The sequence below is a fragment of the Gavia stellata genome, chromosome 30 (genome assembly GCF_030936135.1).
Source record: "Gavia stellata isolate bGavSte3 chromosome 30, bGavSte3.hap2, whole genome shotgun sequence".
Lineage (NCBI taxonomy): Eukaryota > Metazoa > Chordata > Aves > Gaviiformes > Gaviidae > Gavia > Gavia stellata.
In genome coordinates, this window is record NC_082623.1 from 7543742 (window position 1) to 7560124 (window position 16383).

General features: G+C 44.3%; 2 protein-coding genes across 2 annotated transcripts in view; both read right to left on the bottom strand.

Annotated features, from left to right (window-relative positions):
* Positions 1-11066, bottom strand: part of TRIM33 (tripartite motif containing 33) — a 36522-nt gene extending 25456 nt beyond the window's left edge. The window contains exon 1 of the mRNA XM_059831075.1: positions 10616-11066. Within this exon, the coding sequence (XP_059687058.1) occupies positions 10616-11066 (451 nt within the window). The remainder of the gene's footprint in view (positions 1-10615) is intronic.
* A 1203-nt stretch (positions 11067-12269) lies between these two features.
* BCAS2 (BCAS2 pre-mRNA processing factor) lies at positions 12270-16306 on the bottom strand. Its single transcript, XM_059831191.1, has 7 exons — positions 16214-16306; positions 16045-16137; positions 15855-15925; positions 15583-15744; positions 14466-14516; positions 13213-13293; positions 12270-12717 (listed from the first exon to the last, which is right to left on the bottom strand). The coding sequence occupies exons 1-7, from the start codon at positions 16304-16306 to the stop codon at positions 12588-12590; spliced, it is 681 nt and encodes a 226-aa protein (XP_059687174.1). The 3' UTR covers positions 12270-12587.
* Positions 16307-16383: the final 77 nt, after the last annotated feature.

Here is a 16383-nt window from a genome sequence, read left to right on the forward strand (position 1 = left end):
CCTGTCTTGTCAAACCAAACATGCTTCAAGAGCAGTATGTGAAAAATAACCAGTATTTCAGTACCTACATGTACAAGAGCTTTCATATACACAATGAAGCCTCCCCCATATGCAGAAGCTTGAGATTTTACTACTGAAAGACAAGATTCTTTAGGGAATACTATATGAAAGCCATCTATCAGATGATGTGTGTATACTTACAGAACAAATATTTCAAACATTTACCATTAAAACTATTCCATCTAAAACAGACCTCAGCTAAACCTGAATTTTAGTGCTGTCTTAAGCTAATGACAAAAAATATTGCAGAAAAAAAAAAGGAAGCCTAAGATCTATAATCTTTACACAATGCAAAGTCAAATTCCAAAAATGCAAACTGCTTCCTGTAAGGCAGGTTTGGTTTTGTTTTTAAACTAAACAAATCACTGAAAGCTTGAATAAAATCAAGCCTTTTGGTATCAAAAGAGCAATACAACCGGCAGTCCATGGGCTGGATTCTGACCACAGGTAATTCCACCTTGCCCACTGCTTCCATCCAAGAGGACACAGGGAACAGGTAGTCCACAAATACTGCTCTCACAAACAAACACCCACTTTTTGCACCTCCATATTCAAATACACTTTGCACACAAGGTGCCACCAGTGTTCTGCACATACCTCAGTAGATCACAACGCCTTGCAACTCTCATTCAGCGTATTACACTTCATTTTCACATCTCAATGCCCATATTTCTGACAGTAGCTTTCCAATATTATATGAGCCACTATACATCTCATACTCACTCACATCCTGGTCTTTTAATCTAATATAAAACAAATTAATGCAGCATCATTTGTACTAGAAACCAAGCTGCATTACTGAAAAGATACAGATGTATCTTTGTGAGGGGAGAGGAAAAAGTGGCTAAAAATCACACTGAAATAGCATTTACATACAAGAAAAACAGAAAGAAATCCTTACCTGTCAAAACTTGAGATAATTTGCAAGCTAACGAAGTTTATGGTAAAAATTCAATGAGAATGTATTTTAGGACAAACTAAGGCTCCAAGGTTTATAGAACCTACTAGAAAAACAAGGTTTCACTGACAGTTTCAGTCAAAAAAATTCTTACATAAGAAAATTAAAATTAAGTAGAAATATCATCTTAGTATCATCTTAGTTATACTCCAGCAGAACTTATTACATTGTTTTTCTGCATCAATTTAAATTAGAAGCTTAATACTGTTAAAAAAACAAAAACAAAACCAAATGCATTAGCCCTAGTACACATATTTCCACTGTAACTCTGCTTTCAAAAAAAGACATGTAACTACCTCCAAGGAATGTATCAGATAGCACATAGCAAAAAAATATTATTAAAAGATTAATATTTTTTTCTAAATCACAGTTGAATTAGAATTAAACACATTCATAGAGATTACGAAGGTCAGACTAGTTTATGGTCTCCCCCCAATCCTAATTATTACTATAAAGACTTCCTACATTCTCAAAGATGGCTTCATATTATTTGGAAGCCATAAATTGATACTCCAGAGGTTAAAAGCAGCACTAAAGCAAAGAGCTGAGAATCAGGAAGTTTCTTTCAGACTTCACATTTCAAATCCCACATAGCTCAGTTTCACTTAACCATAAAACAGACATGCTTCTTCCCTGGCAAAAATACGAGAAGAAATAGGAAGTATTGACCACATCACGTGAAACTGCACCGAGGGTCTAAAACATTTTGAACGGCACTTCCTTTCTGACTTAACAGTACACTATCATCAAAACACTGTCATCGGCATTAACTACAGGATCACAGTTATACTTCAGGTGCCAGAAAAAAAAGGCAAAAAAAGCGCCCCACAAACTTCACAAGCCATCCACGGATGCTCCTGTGAATATCACTACTTTCATGAAGAAATCAAAGAACAATCAGCCTTTGGACCTAAAAGGCCATGGAAAATGAGGAACTATTTTACAAGAGCTGCAGATAACAGGAGTGGACTTCCAAGCTTCTTATATTGCATTTAAGAGGACTGACATCACCGTTTTTTCTACTTGTTGATATCACAAACCTCACAATGGTGTATAAGACCTGTAACAACCATGAACCTAAACACTTAGTACCTCTCTTCCACAGTACTTTATATACACAGCTATATGTACCAAATTTTCCCTTCCCTGCTATTTCCAATAGCACTGTGGTGAAATGAATTACAACCTATTCCCAATTAATTGTGCAGTTGAGATCAGATTCTACTTTTTGTCACGCACTTCTCCAGACATTATCCAGAACAGCAAAAATATTTTCAATCGTGCACGTTTACTGTCCCCCATCCGCTGCTACGTACAACACATAGCCTAAACTGAGTTTTGTTTCTCTCATTTCACCCTACCTAAGGCTGACTTAAGTGAGAAGGAAGAATAATTTCTTACCTGGAAATTTGGTTTGAGAGTCACCAATCCAGCAGGTAGGAAAAGCCTGCCTTGCATTGTCAACCCCACTCAAAGGGAAATAGGTTTCACTTGCCATCTTCTCACATCATGAGCCATTCCTCCCTACCAGAGTTTCCACAGCCTGCAACAGAGGGAGAAAAGAAACTCCCAGCTTCCTTGCAACACGCTCCTAAGGAGTCTCCTGACACAGTCAGAAAGAGCAATTCACCTGAGACACTACTCTGAGCTGAAGAGAACCACAAAGGAGAACTGACAGAAGTGCATTCCCACAAGAATGTAGTCAGGGATGGATCTGTAAGAACTACAGCAGGAAGTAGCCCTGGGGAGCTGCCTGAGCCGCTCTGTACCCCAGCTCTCTCCAGCATGCTGAGGGGACTCGAGGCAGAGCCCACAGCGGATGGAAACAGGAACACTGGCCACATCCCGAGAATGGTCACTGCCCCGGGAAGAGCTGTCCCTGCCCTGCACAGGAGCCCACGTCTCTGCAAATCAGGCTGTGGATCACGACTGAGAAACCAAGGAAAAGCAGTACAAGAAGAACATTTTGGTACGGCTCCAGCTCTCTTGGCAACTTCTGCTGAGGTTATCACCTACATTTCTAACCGAAGCAGAACACAGAATAGCCCAGGTGAAGAGTTTTGTCAGAGCAAAGAGAGGCAAGTAGCACAAATTTTACTACGCAACATGTGTTGAACTGTTAGTTATACAACTGCTAGAAGCCACATCTTCCCTACATTGCACATTAGACGTTCTTATTTGTCAAAGACTTTATTAAGAACACTAATGAGAGTAGCATCTATGTAATCCTTTTAACTGCTTATGATTTAGATAAAGCACACTAAGCTAGACCACAGACATCAAAAGATGTCAGAAAGCACAAAAGTACATCGAGAAGGAAAAGTAATTTTGTTTTCATTGAAACAGAAAGACTGCTAAAAAATCTGCAACATAACCCAGCAGCAAATCACAATGGAACATTTCAAAGAACTTAAGATTTCAAGCAGAAGATGCTTTTAATCTACCATTGCCAACTAACACCTAAAGCTGCAACAAAAGTATTTTTCTTAATTGTAACTCTGGACTATGAGAATACCTGTATATATTTATGTTTAAAATTTCCCAAGGGTAACAACATTTCTCTGATAGCTATTTGCATGCATCTCAAAACAGGCAATTTTTTCAACAGGTTAATATAACTAAGAAAGCCTTCATCTTGAACTAGTTTCAACAGTAAATTTATTCAAAACCTGCTTAGAATTCATTCTTCCAGTCTGACATCTTAATCCTGACAACACTAAAATACTCTTTCAAATTTTAAAAATGCTTGAGAGCTACAGAGATGGAGGGGGAAAGGCTTGATTCTCTGTACTTCCAGTCTCATAGGGTCAAACCAGAGAAATCATCTCCAGAGAAAGCTTTATGTCAAGTCTTCAGCTACTATACTCACTGCAGTTTGATATTAAGGAATCCAGACTCTCAGCACTTTTAAGGTAAGTTGAAATTGACTGATCTGCCCCAGTACATCTTTGCTAGGCAAGACACATCCTGCCCAGTAAGACGGTATGTGTTCAACTCATACCTACTACTTTTGCACAAGAAGAAAAAAAACCTGGTATTTTCTGAATCTTATTCTTTGCTCCATACCCACACTTCTAGAAATACCCTTCTGGAATTTCATTAGATGTTTCGGAAACCATCTATAGAAGAGCAAGGCTTCCTGAACCAGTGAGAATTAACCTGTTTCCTAGCCAAACCCACACACTACCATCCTCTCGATCTGGTCTTCTAGTTTTTGTTTACAAACGCTAGAGAGAAGCTGGCTGGGAACCTCCAGCCCTGTAGTCCTGGGGTTAGAGAAAGGGGAAGTGGAACACAGTTACAACTAGCCATGGAAACTTACCTACTCACTACAAACATGACACTAGCTAAAGCAAAATAGTCAACTTTTACAAGAAGCTTCCATACTAAAGGATTCATGCAGTCACTTGTTGACTTCAAGTCCAAGTTGACTTCAGTCAACTTAAAATAAACATGTCACAGCCTAACCAAATACTTCTTAAACCTTACAGAGAACAAAAAGCAATAATGGAAAGTAAAGTCACTGAAGTTCTAACCTCAAGACAGCCTTTGGTAACAAAATAAAGCGTATTGCTGAGGGTGAGGAGATCATAGATTTGAATGGGGGAGGGCATAGCATGCACACAATGTATGTGACTGTCATGTTAAAAGGAATGTAGTTTTGATATTTGTCAGAGTCCCAGGCCTTTCAGTGATTCATTTATCAGAGCCCCAGAAAAAGGACTTGCACTGAGCAGATGCACAAAAATCGAAATTAGTTATTTTATTGAGAGTGACAGAACAGATTCAAGATTGCCATTGACAAATTCACTAACTACAATAGCGCTACTAATTAAGGTTAATATTGCTAGTGAACTCGATAGTAATCCAACAACCCGGGGATAACTTTCACCCAGAGGGTGAGAGGTGCAGCGCTTACCCAGAGAGGCGTCCCTGCCTGGGGTGGAGGAAGACAACGCGGCCTGTCAACTGCTCCGTCAGATATCGAGGTTGTTCTCCCCCACTTTAACAATAATTGTCTCCATCTTTTATCCCCAAAAACTACGAGGTCCCCCCCCATATGTGACGTGCAGCATGATTTGGGTGGAAAGACGAGTGCTATAGTCATATATGTTTAGCATGATCTCTGTAATCTTCATCAGCATAAGCAGGGGTGTCAGTTTTAATATGCATTTCATAGGTAATGAGGCAAAAGTCAGTTATCGGACATGATAGCCTTTCAAAGAAACAAAGAACCGTGCAGGTTCCTGTTATTTTGCTGTCCTTGCTGACCACAAGCAGGGCTGTCCTGCCTCCACAGGGCCCCCTCCTTAGCTGGCTCCTGTGATAGCCAGGCGAGTCTCCACTCCCCTGGGTTGCACAAGAGATAGCAAGGTCGGTCTTAATCGTTCTTTGAGCACAGGGACCCCACCTCATTATCCAAATTCCACAGTGATCAAGGGATAAGACACTACAAAAAGCACTTTCTACTTCAGTAGCACCATTCACCACTGCATCCCCTCCATCACTGGGCTAACGTGAGGTGAGGAGTCTTTCTAGTACTCCAAAGTTATAAATTCAAAGTATCTCTCAAAGTTTATTTAAATATTGAACCCAAACACTTTCATTCCTTAATATCCCTACTTACATACTAAAATTCATATTTTCATAAGATCCAACTCCTTTAACATAAGCTCTGCTCTGTAATATGAAAATCTTTATCAACTCTTTAGTTACTTCATGACATTCAAGAGTACTAAAACCCAAGTATAAAAAAGAAACTTTGACCTCACTTTAAAACTCTAAAATACAATGTTTTAAGTACCTTATGGACAAGAAATTGAACAGGAGTCAACAGCACGCCCTTCAGCAAAAAAGGCCAATGCATCCAAGGCTGCATTAGCAGGTACAACCGGCAGGTCCAGAGCAGCAATCCTTCCCCCTGTTCAGCACTCTGGGAGACCACACCTGGATACTGGGTCCAGTCTGGGACTCCCCAGTACAGGACAGACTGGGGCAAGCCCAGCGGTGGCAACCAAGATGATCAGGGCTGGAACACAACGTGTGAGGAGAGGCTGAACCTCTCAGACCGCTCAGCCTGCCCTGGGGGACCTCGCCACTATCTGTACCTACCTGACGGGGCTGGGGGCAGAACCAGGCTCTTCCCAGAGATGCACAGTAAAAGGACAGGTATAACACATACAAGCAGGAGCAATGCAAAACTTGCTTCAACACAACATATATTTCACATATTTACAGTGCGGATGGTCAAACACTGCAGAGGCTCAGAGAAGTTAGGAAGTTGCCACCCCAGTAGACAGTCACCACACAACTTGACAAGGCCCTAGAGAACCTCCTCTAACCAGACCTGCTTTGAGCAAGAGGTCAAGCTAGGCACATCTGCAAGTCCCCGCCAACCTATGCAATGCTGTGCTCCTTCAAGAACATTCATTTTAAAGAAATGGCTTAGATTTTCTGTTGATACTTAGGAGACATCAATTAGCACTAGCCTAAAACTCTACCACATCATTCACTGACAATCAAGTCCTCAACCTTCTACAATCCTAATTACTGTTGAGTGAACAGCATCATTTTAGACATCTGCTTTTAAACACACTCATTTGTTTTGGGTTGAAATGTGTCAGGCTGATTCCCAACACAAGAGTACTAAGTGAACATAAGAAAATTCAAAGTCCTTTCATGTGTTTACATTGTTATAATAATAAAGCTTCACAGTTCAGGAAATATTGCAAGCATTCATGCAATCCAACAACTCAAACTTCCGTTTTAAGTTCAAACTTGGCATGTGTGCAGTCCTCTAAGGAATGAATCTCTGCCAGGTTTCATTTATTGGTTGAGAACACCAATAGTAGTTACCACATGTGCATAATATTTACTTTTTTTACTTTTCCTTCTCTCAGAAATGTAAGGGTCCAAATATGTTTCTGCACAGCCATACAGCAAAACCCCTGTTCTAGTTTCAGCGATTAGACCTTGAAATAAACCCTCACAGGTCGAGTGACACAATCAGACTGAAATATATCAGAACATAAATACATTAAAAAAAATGAACTGCTTTCAAGATCCACCACTAACTCAACTCATTTTTATCTTTTTGGACAATCCTTGCTTATATCACAACTGTCATGCATTGAACTGTCAACACATCAATGACGAAAACCAATTTATAGCAGTATCAGACATCAATTCTTACAAAAATAACAATTGCCTAGAATGTTCTCAGACAAAAACACTATTTTAAAAATACACTGTTAATTTAGACTGAAATGTAAGTTTCAGACCAAGATTTTTAGTAAGTCGAGACAGAATATGAACTGAACACTCTTCAGGACTCAGCCTTTGCTGGGCTCCAGAATGTGTTCACGACCCTCACTCATCAACACAGAAGAAAGGTAAAGAATCAAAAGAGTTCAGGTGATGGTGTGCTAATGTTCACTGAAACTAAGATGGCCTGCATTTACATAGCTTAAGCAGTCTATTTGATGCAGAAATTTGCAGCTCTCTAGACTGAAAATACAGTAACTACTACCAAAGTTGATTTAAGTGCTATGTCATATTCTCATAGACATCATACCATTTTTATGTTCCCCTTCCAAAGCAAATTAAAAATAGTTACTGCGTAATTTAAGGTGTGCTTAATACACGGTTTCTAAATACACAAATACTGGGTACGGGATTTGAATTCAATGTATCAAAATAATTTACAATACTATATATTATAGCACTCAGTAGTAAATGTATTGTTCCTCAAATTATACATACATGCACATTAACCAATCGCGTATGTATTCCTTAGGCTCTCTGAAAGCATCTTGCAGCTCTTTTTTAGTTTTTCAGCCTAATAAAGATTGTGACATTCACAAGGAGCAGAGAGCCACACATTCTCTCTATTAAGATAATCCCCTTAAGAGAGATTGTAAATATCTCAGTGAGGCAGTGAAAAATGGAAACAACCTATCTTCCCAGGAGCAGAAGCGGGTGCATAAAAAGTTGTTTTGCAGTATCTGTAACCGTCTGAAATCTCTAACTTAGAAATAAACATTTCTGAGAATACTGTGATACAAATACAAGAAGGCATTTTCTTGTAACCTATTCAATCTGAAAGGAAGAGTCCAGCTGGGCAGCTGAAACACCAGGCATGAAGAAATCATCTATCCACCAAATAAAATACACATTCCAATGACCTATTAAGTCATTAAACTGAATATGAGATGCTACTTTTTATGTTAAAAGAAGGCATAAAAATACATATGTTTTAAATACATAAAACAAAAAAATTCTTATTTTTTTCCCAACATAAATGTAAACAACAGCAAAAAATTCTTTCACCAGTGCAATAGGTATGAACCTATCAGTTGATTCTGGTAATACAGCAAACCACAACTTTAGATAATTGTTTTAAACTTCAGTCAGTGTGTCTCAAACTTTTAGGCATTCACACCACTCTTCTGTCTTTGTTAGCAGTGTCTCTCAAGGGAGTGGCAACAGGGTAGAAGAGATGCTGATATAGACCACGCACTGCTGCCTTCAAGCACCCTTACTGTTTTCTCTATGAAGGCAGCAGCATGCTTTCATCAGGAAAGGGTACTGTCACTCAGAGAGCCACTCTGTAGATACCAACCTCGCACTCAACTACTGGCAAGAAGCTTCCACAGTTATTACCCAATAAATACACATATTTACTATTTTAAGTACTGACAACTCTTACAGAACAAAATCTGAAACTAATTAAGAAAGCAACCAGGAAAATATACAAAAAAAATCCAGTTCTTTTCCATAGCACTTGTAATTCTCTTATCTAGGTGTAGAGACACTGAAAAAAAGCAGGCACATTTAAATGCATGTAAAATAGTACAGCACACAATCCAGCAGTGAGAGCCTACAGTTAAGTGTAACCTGCTTCAGGTATAACTATAGGTACTACTTCCCATTAATTCTTCCTTCATGAAAAAACACCTGCTTATGGTTAAGGAGACTAGAGAAGCAGCAGAAGTGGAAGTAACACTTCATGACTATCAAAACCCATGCCAACAGGGAAGAAACTTGCATGACTAAGCAATGTGGTACTTTCTGTATGTTGAGAACGTCCATTTTGTACCTAATCTATTGGTAAGGATTTCATGTGCCATTCGACTGATTCCATTTACAATGTGCACAGAGAGCTGTCCACAAAACTGCATCTTCTGGTTTGTCAGAGACCTGCTGGGCTAATACATTTGTTCATGCAGACTTATGTACCACTACAGATGGATCATACACATCTTTACCAGCACACTCTCTTGGACCCTAAATGCACATCTTGCTCACATCATCTGAAAGTTTTTGACACAGCAATCCAAAGATTAATTTTACTTCACCAAAGCACACAATCAAGCATTCTTAAAATGTGTATAACAAGAATTGATATTACAGCTCGTGTACACTTCAGAAGCTATGCTTTGTGTTGTTCCCACACTTGTATCCTAACAGATATAGACGGATTCCGATAATGCTGCTAATTGCTAGTAAAATACACCTAGCCTTCCAAGTTCTCCATCTTTCACTAGCATATATAATGCAAAATGTAGAATCTGGAATTTAACAAGAAGTATCACAAAACCAACTAAGTGCTTTAGTCAGTGCATTTATGAGCTATATCTAATGCATCATCTTTTTAAAACTGATGGACTTTCTAATACCACATCCTAGATGAACCACTTCTGAACAGTTCGGATGAAAGAACCACTACCAAGCCAGGTTAATTCCTTCACTATGCAACACAGGAAAGGCTTAAGTCCTTACTAAAACCAGAAAGATGTCATCAAACAAGGCCTCTCTGACCATAGGGCCCAGTTAAGACCTGCAAAACCACTTACCAGGGCCCTAGTTTGGTCTGTAGACCACAGCATGCGAGTCACTCCATTAAAAGCTCCAGAAGCTTTTCAATTCCATCCCTGAACATATAAAATAAAAAAAAAAATTCAAGCTGTGATTTCAATAAAAACACCTGGACGAAGCAGCCTACACTTGTTCCATGGCACAAGAGTCACGTATGTGTAGAGCAGACACGCACAGAGAGTCAAGTGACAAACAGCACTGCAATGTTTTAACTCAGTCCACAGGAAACACGTATCTGAAAGCAGATGTGCTACACAAACCATTACCACTTGAGCATGTAATACTATAACAACAGTGAATTGGATTTCACTTAAACAAGTTTTTTTTGAGTGCTGTAAAACTGAACAGTTGAACATCTCCTCACAGACACGCCTCTACTGTAGCACCCCTGAAAGCCAAAACAAAACAAAACGTACAATGCAATTTACACCGTAATTCCAAGACCTTTTTCAGCCGTCGCTTGAAAACACGGAGCAACCTGCTGATGGGCGTCGCAAGACAGACCCCGGAGGATGAAGGCGACGGAAGCACCGGCGGTCACGTACGCAACCTCTCCGGGTGCACCATCAACCAAGGCCGAGAAAAACTAGAGGTTCAAACCAGAGAAGTCGAAGGCCAGCGCTCGCTCGACGCCAGAAACGAGAACCCAGCGACCCACGGGGGGAGAAGCCGCAGGTGCGCGGGCGCCGCCAGCCCTCCCCGGCCGCCCCCCGCGCTCACCTTGCTGGATGTCGCCGTTGGCGCCGCCGGGCACGGGCACGCTGAGCTGCCGCTCGGGCTCGGGCAGGCAGCGCCGGCAGAAGGAGTGCAGGCAGGGCAGCAGCTTCGGCTCGGCCTCGCGGCGGCTCTGCAGGCTCTGCGCGCAAACGGCGCAGGTGTCCAGCAACGAGAAGGGCCCCGGCGCCGCCGGTGTCAGCGGCGGCACCGGGCTGGGGCCCGGCCCTGGAACGACACTCGGCCCCGCCGCCGCCTCGGCCTCGGCCTCCCCGAGACCGCGCTCCGCGGCCGCCGCCGCGCCCGGGCTCTCCCGCTCCTCGGGCGGCGCGGCGGCGGGCGCGGGCGGCGCGGCGCCGGAGGGGGACGCGGCCGTGGGCTCCAGGCCGCCGCCGCCGCCCAGACCGGCCTCGGCAGCCGCCTCCCCGCCGCCGCCACCTCCTTTGTTTTCCGCCATGTTTCCTCCTTTGAACCCAACTCCCCGCTCCGCGCACGCACGGCGTCACCACGCGCCGTGCGCGCGCCCCAGCAGGGAGGCGGGCCCGAGGCTTGCGCAGGCGCACTCGATGCGGCCCAAGCGGCCATGCGCAGGAGCGCGTGCTCCGTCGCTAAGGGGGCGTCCGGAAAGATAAGTCGTGACGTACCTCCGGCCAGGGCGGGGCGCAGGCCTGTCACCGCGCCTCGGGGTGAATCTGCATTGGTCGGCGTCGGCGGCGTCCCAACCAATCGCCAGAGGGGGCCGGCGGGCCTGAGGGCGGAGCGTGCGGCAGGGAGCGGGTCCCGGCGACGACCCTCAGGCAGCAGCGCGGGCCCGGCCCCGCGCCCGGGAGCACCGAGCCGGGCCAGAGCCCTGCGCCCGCCGGAGCCGCAGCCCTTCCCCCCGTGCGAAGCCCCGCCCGTGCCTGCGAGCGCACCGCGCCTCCCGGAACCGCCACCGTGAGCGCTGTGTCCCGCTGGGGCCGTTCCGGCCCGCTCGGAACCCGCCCGCCGCGCCGTAAATCGTGGAGACGCCGCAGGCAGGAGCCAAGAACGGTCCAGTGGTTGTGGCGTTATCGCGAGAGCCAGGGCCCGTTACCTGCCCCTACTGAAGAACACGCGATCGACTAAGGCGAGGAAGCCCCGGCTCTCACGGAATTAACGGAGGGAGCCGCGTCCAAGGGGAAAGGGAGGTGCGATGCCCGGTAACCAGAGAAGCTGACGACGGAAACAGCCGGAGCAGCAGATAAGCCGCAGGGATGCTGATGTATTATGATGCTGCAAGACCTGCAAAAATACAGTCACTGTGCCGTGCCACACTTAGGGTGGGTAATTAGAAATACACGTTAGAAGGTAATTGGGTGATTCATACCGCACCCTTGCAGCGTAGGGTAGAAAACCCCTGAAGAAAATCCGCCTGGGTGCACGCACAGCTGGGACGCCTCATGCGCACGAACAAGTATTTACCTTTGCAGTTCCACACCTTTCCTCCCTCTTGGGCTGGTAGGGCCAGTTTGGAATGCTGAAACGCCGAGCAGCAGCCTCTTCCCCAGACAGAGCCTCCCATGCGGAATTCCAGTTCACACACACCAACAGCACAGTGCTATTAGGGGGTTTATTTGGCAAAGCCTACCTCGTTGACAGCGCTCGGGCTGTTTTTTGAACGTGAATCAGAAACCACACAGTAGCAAAACAACGTTTATTAAAAGCATAGAGGAAAATGCTAAAACATTAAACAGGTTCTTTTAAGAGCTCCTACTTCAGGTATATAAAAAGTGAAACAATTCACAGCACATTTAACTGTGTCCCTAATACATTTGAACAGGACATTTTGAGTCTACTCTGCCTCGTCCTAGAATTTAAAACAAGAAAAAATAAAAATACCTTTTTATCACCTTACACAACTGCAACTAGAGGTGTCTACAAACACATAGCATCTCCCAAATTTTTTAGTTTGTTTTTTTCTTTTAATGTATGGTGCAGTAAGACAGTAAGGATTAAGTCACTGGAAGTCTTGCTGGATATTCTCCTTGTTTGCTTCCCCATGCTGCTGTTTGATTTGTGAAATTTCATTTTCTAGCTGCACAATAGTTCGTTCAATCTCATAATTTTTACTGACAAGCGAGACCCATCTGGAAAGGAAAAGAAAGAAAAAAGCCTTTAAGAGTCCTCTGTTTTAAAATCAAAGACAATTATTGCTCCAAACAAAGCACAAAGACAGTGAATAAAGCAGTATTTTTCTCAGTACATGATAAACCTCAGTTGATATCAATGGTAATCTGAACAACCAAAGTGATAAAAAGTAGTTTTTAACCCTGTAAAACCTTAAGATACAAAATTTAATTTACTAGACTCTAACCCACTAACTTCCATTACTTAGATAAAGAAGAGTTCAAGCAGCTAACATGCCCTCTTTTTCTTATCTGTTGCTCACTGATTCACTCAACCACAGTAACTACTACGTAGACCTGAATTACAAATCCTTTAAAACACTTTGTGCAAAATAGCAGCATTCGCGCGGTCACATCCTACAGTATTACTGAAAGATCACTAATGCTCTGCATGGAACAATGTCAAGCAAAAGATTTGCTTGTGGAAGATTTAACAGAAAAATTCTAGATACTCACGTAGATTCCATTTCTCGTAGCTTAGCCCCAGCTGTGAGCTGCATGTTCTTTCGTTGCCAGTTCAGATCTTGAATGTTTTTCCTGGGGAGAAAGAGATCTATGTATTTTTTTTGTCTCCTTTCTTTAAAATTTGTAATATCTGCTGCCAATTTTGAAATACGCCTAATCCCTAGAAGTACTACCAGAAAACACTTGTGTAGCCAGGACCGTAACTACAACATATAGACGGACAAATCCCAGTACAGAGCTGCACAAAGAACCCTGAGATAAATGAAAACACCACCACTACAAAAAAAAAAAAAAAAAAACCCAAACACAAAAACAGCAACAAAAAAAACTCTACTACAAGGAAAACTTCAAACATTTAAGCCTACTGGACAATTGCAGAACAAAGAAAATATTTTGTTCTCTCTGGAAAAAAGTCAAAAAAGTAAAGATGAACAGCTAATCATTCACAAAATTCAGTAAATCAGTGAAGCACATGAGAAGTGCACAATACTTAAAATACTTTGGTCTCCAAGTAGTTTAGTTCACACTGCTAACGCTCGTCTTCTGTTAGCCTCCTTGCCATGCATCGTGGCATTCCTTTAGCCTTCCCAACTTGAGTTTTGCTTCTACCCTTTCCCACACTGATTCTGTCCAAGACAGTAATTCCAGCTAACCTAAACATGCAGGTACTGATAAAAGATACAAATCACTACGCAACTTGTCTTCTACCCATGTCCCAGTATACAGTCCCACCTTCAGACTTGCCAAATCTATAGCATGCTGTCTAAATAGAGTGAATTACGAAGGTGCATCATTTCAATATACTACAACCTCCATCCCCGAGTAATCCATCTCTGTAAACTCATTAAAGCATCAACTTTAAAATGATAGGCCAAACCTACCATCAGGGAACACGTCTTCACTGACACAACTGCACACTAAATAAAAGTCTATCAGCAGTGAAAAGAAAAGATGACTGCATTTCAGAGAGGATTCCACCACAACCCGATCTGTTCAAAGCAGAGGTTCAGACAAAACAAAATAAAACCAGAACAGAACAAACACAGAGTTTGAGGGGAACAGGCATTATGAATGTAACCCCTTGGGGAGGGCAGGGTCAGATTTCTTTATTATTGTGATTACTGGGTCTTTTTCCCTATGACCATGGCAGCAGCATATACACAAGCCTTTGTATAGCTGGGGGCGGGAGAGGGGTTCACTTTCCTTCCAACTTCAGTACGAAAATATGAAAAAGAATGACTCACCTCAACTTCTGAAGCTCTTTCTGGGCTTGTTCTATCATATGAACCAGATGTCTAATAGCAGAATGCAAGCAAAGCATTAGGAAAACATACAATTGCTAGATCAGACCCATTTAACCTGCAATTTAACTCTTCAGAGTTAAGGACCCAACAAGTCACTTCAACGCAAACACCAGACAACTTGTTCTCAGTGCAGTCTGTGCTCTTCACTCCTGAAGGGAATGACACAATGCCAAAACACTCCCAACTGTTACGTGTGCAGTTTTAAGACATAAACCTTCAATAATCACTATGGTCAGCCCCTGCCATCAGACGGTATCATAAAAATCACATCCATTAACTAATCAAGTTTTATCTTCAAGCTTGTTACTGTATGCTTGTACTATTCTGACCAGAATGCTATTGTAACATCTCCCTACCTTATCACCCATCTTGTAAATTTAATTCTAAAATTACCTGTAACCAATTTTTATTATTGTTTCCCTCATATAACAATGTCAGAGAACAAACAGTTCTTTTTGCTTCCTGACATATGTGTGAGCTAATAGATCCTCCACCTGCCTCCCCTCTCCTAAGCTAAACAACCCTAAGTTTCACATTCCTTTTGTCTACACCTTTATCTAAGGCTAAGCTAACCCTTCTCGAAAGTGGACATTAACATTCTCTGCTTGAAATAGCCCTGGTGCTTCCTGCAGCCACACTGTCTGCAACTTTTTTTTGGCTTTTGCAACAGCTTTATTAATAATGGCTCCAGGCTGAGCATGATCAGCAGTAAGTCATCTTTATTTCCACTACTGAATAATCATTTCACAGGCTGTCATTAGTCACTTTAGTTACCCTCAATTAAAGCCCATTATCACCCACAGCTACCCAAACAATAACTCACAAAATTCAAGACTGGGATGTATCGAATCACAGGCTATTTCCTGGCCACAGAGACGGCTCCTTCTCTTTCAGATCAGCCGCCTTTTCCTCCAGATATCGCTCTCTCAAAGGGGCTCAGTTATTCCAGGATATGTTCTAAAAATCCCCACTGCACTTACACGGGAAAACATGAGAAACGTACAGAAACCGAAGTCAGAACTTCAACTAGGTTCAGCAAAGCAGACGAAGGCCTTACTCATTGTACACCTTCCACGCGTTACAGCCATGCTGCGACATTAACTCCAGGTTCTCGATGCGCACCGCCTGGTGCTCCAGCTGCGCCATGGAGTTGTTCACGCACTCCTGCCACGCCGTGATATCGTTCTTCTGGCCGGAGGACGGGGCCGGCAGCTCGTACCTAGGACACGCCGCCCGCCCACCTCAGGAGGAGGCGCGGCGGGCACCGCTCACCTGCCGGCGCTCCCCGCCGCGCGGCGGCCGGCGGCTGCTCGGGCCGCCTCGGCTCACCTCTTCATGCTGAGCAGCTCGAGGGGCTGCCGGGCCGCCAGGCGCTCGAACTCGTTCCGCATGATCTCCGTCTGCGGGGAAGCGGCGGTGAGGCAGCGGGGGGGCCCGTCGGCCGGGGTAGGGGCGGGGGCCGGCCGGGATGGGGGGGGGGGGGGGAGGGGGGGAGGGGGGGGCGTCCAGGCCGCCTCACCTCGAAGGCGCTGTAGTCGTGGGCCGGCAGGTAACTGAGGTAGTTCTTCGTCGGCCGGTACCGCCGCGTCTCCTCCTCCACCAGCGCCGCGGCCTAGCGCACGCGGGGCGTCAGGCAGGAACGCCGCCCGCCGCCCCGGCCCGCGCCCGTCGCCCCGGCCCGCACTCACCGCCTCGCGGACGCCCGGCGCCTCGTAGCCCTGGTCGAAGTAGGGCAGCGCGTCCACCACCACGTCGCCGGCCACCAACCCCGGGCCCGCCATCGCGCGCCCGGCCGCGCGCTCTGCCTCCGCCAGCCCCCGCCCTCCGGCAAGCGGCGCTGCCGCACAGCGCCTGCGCG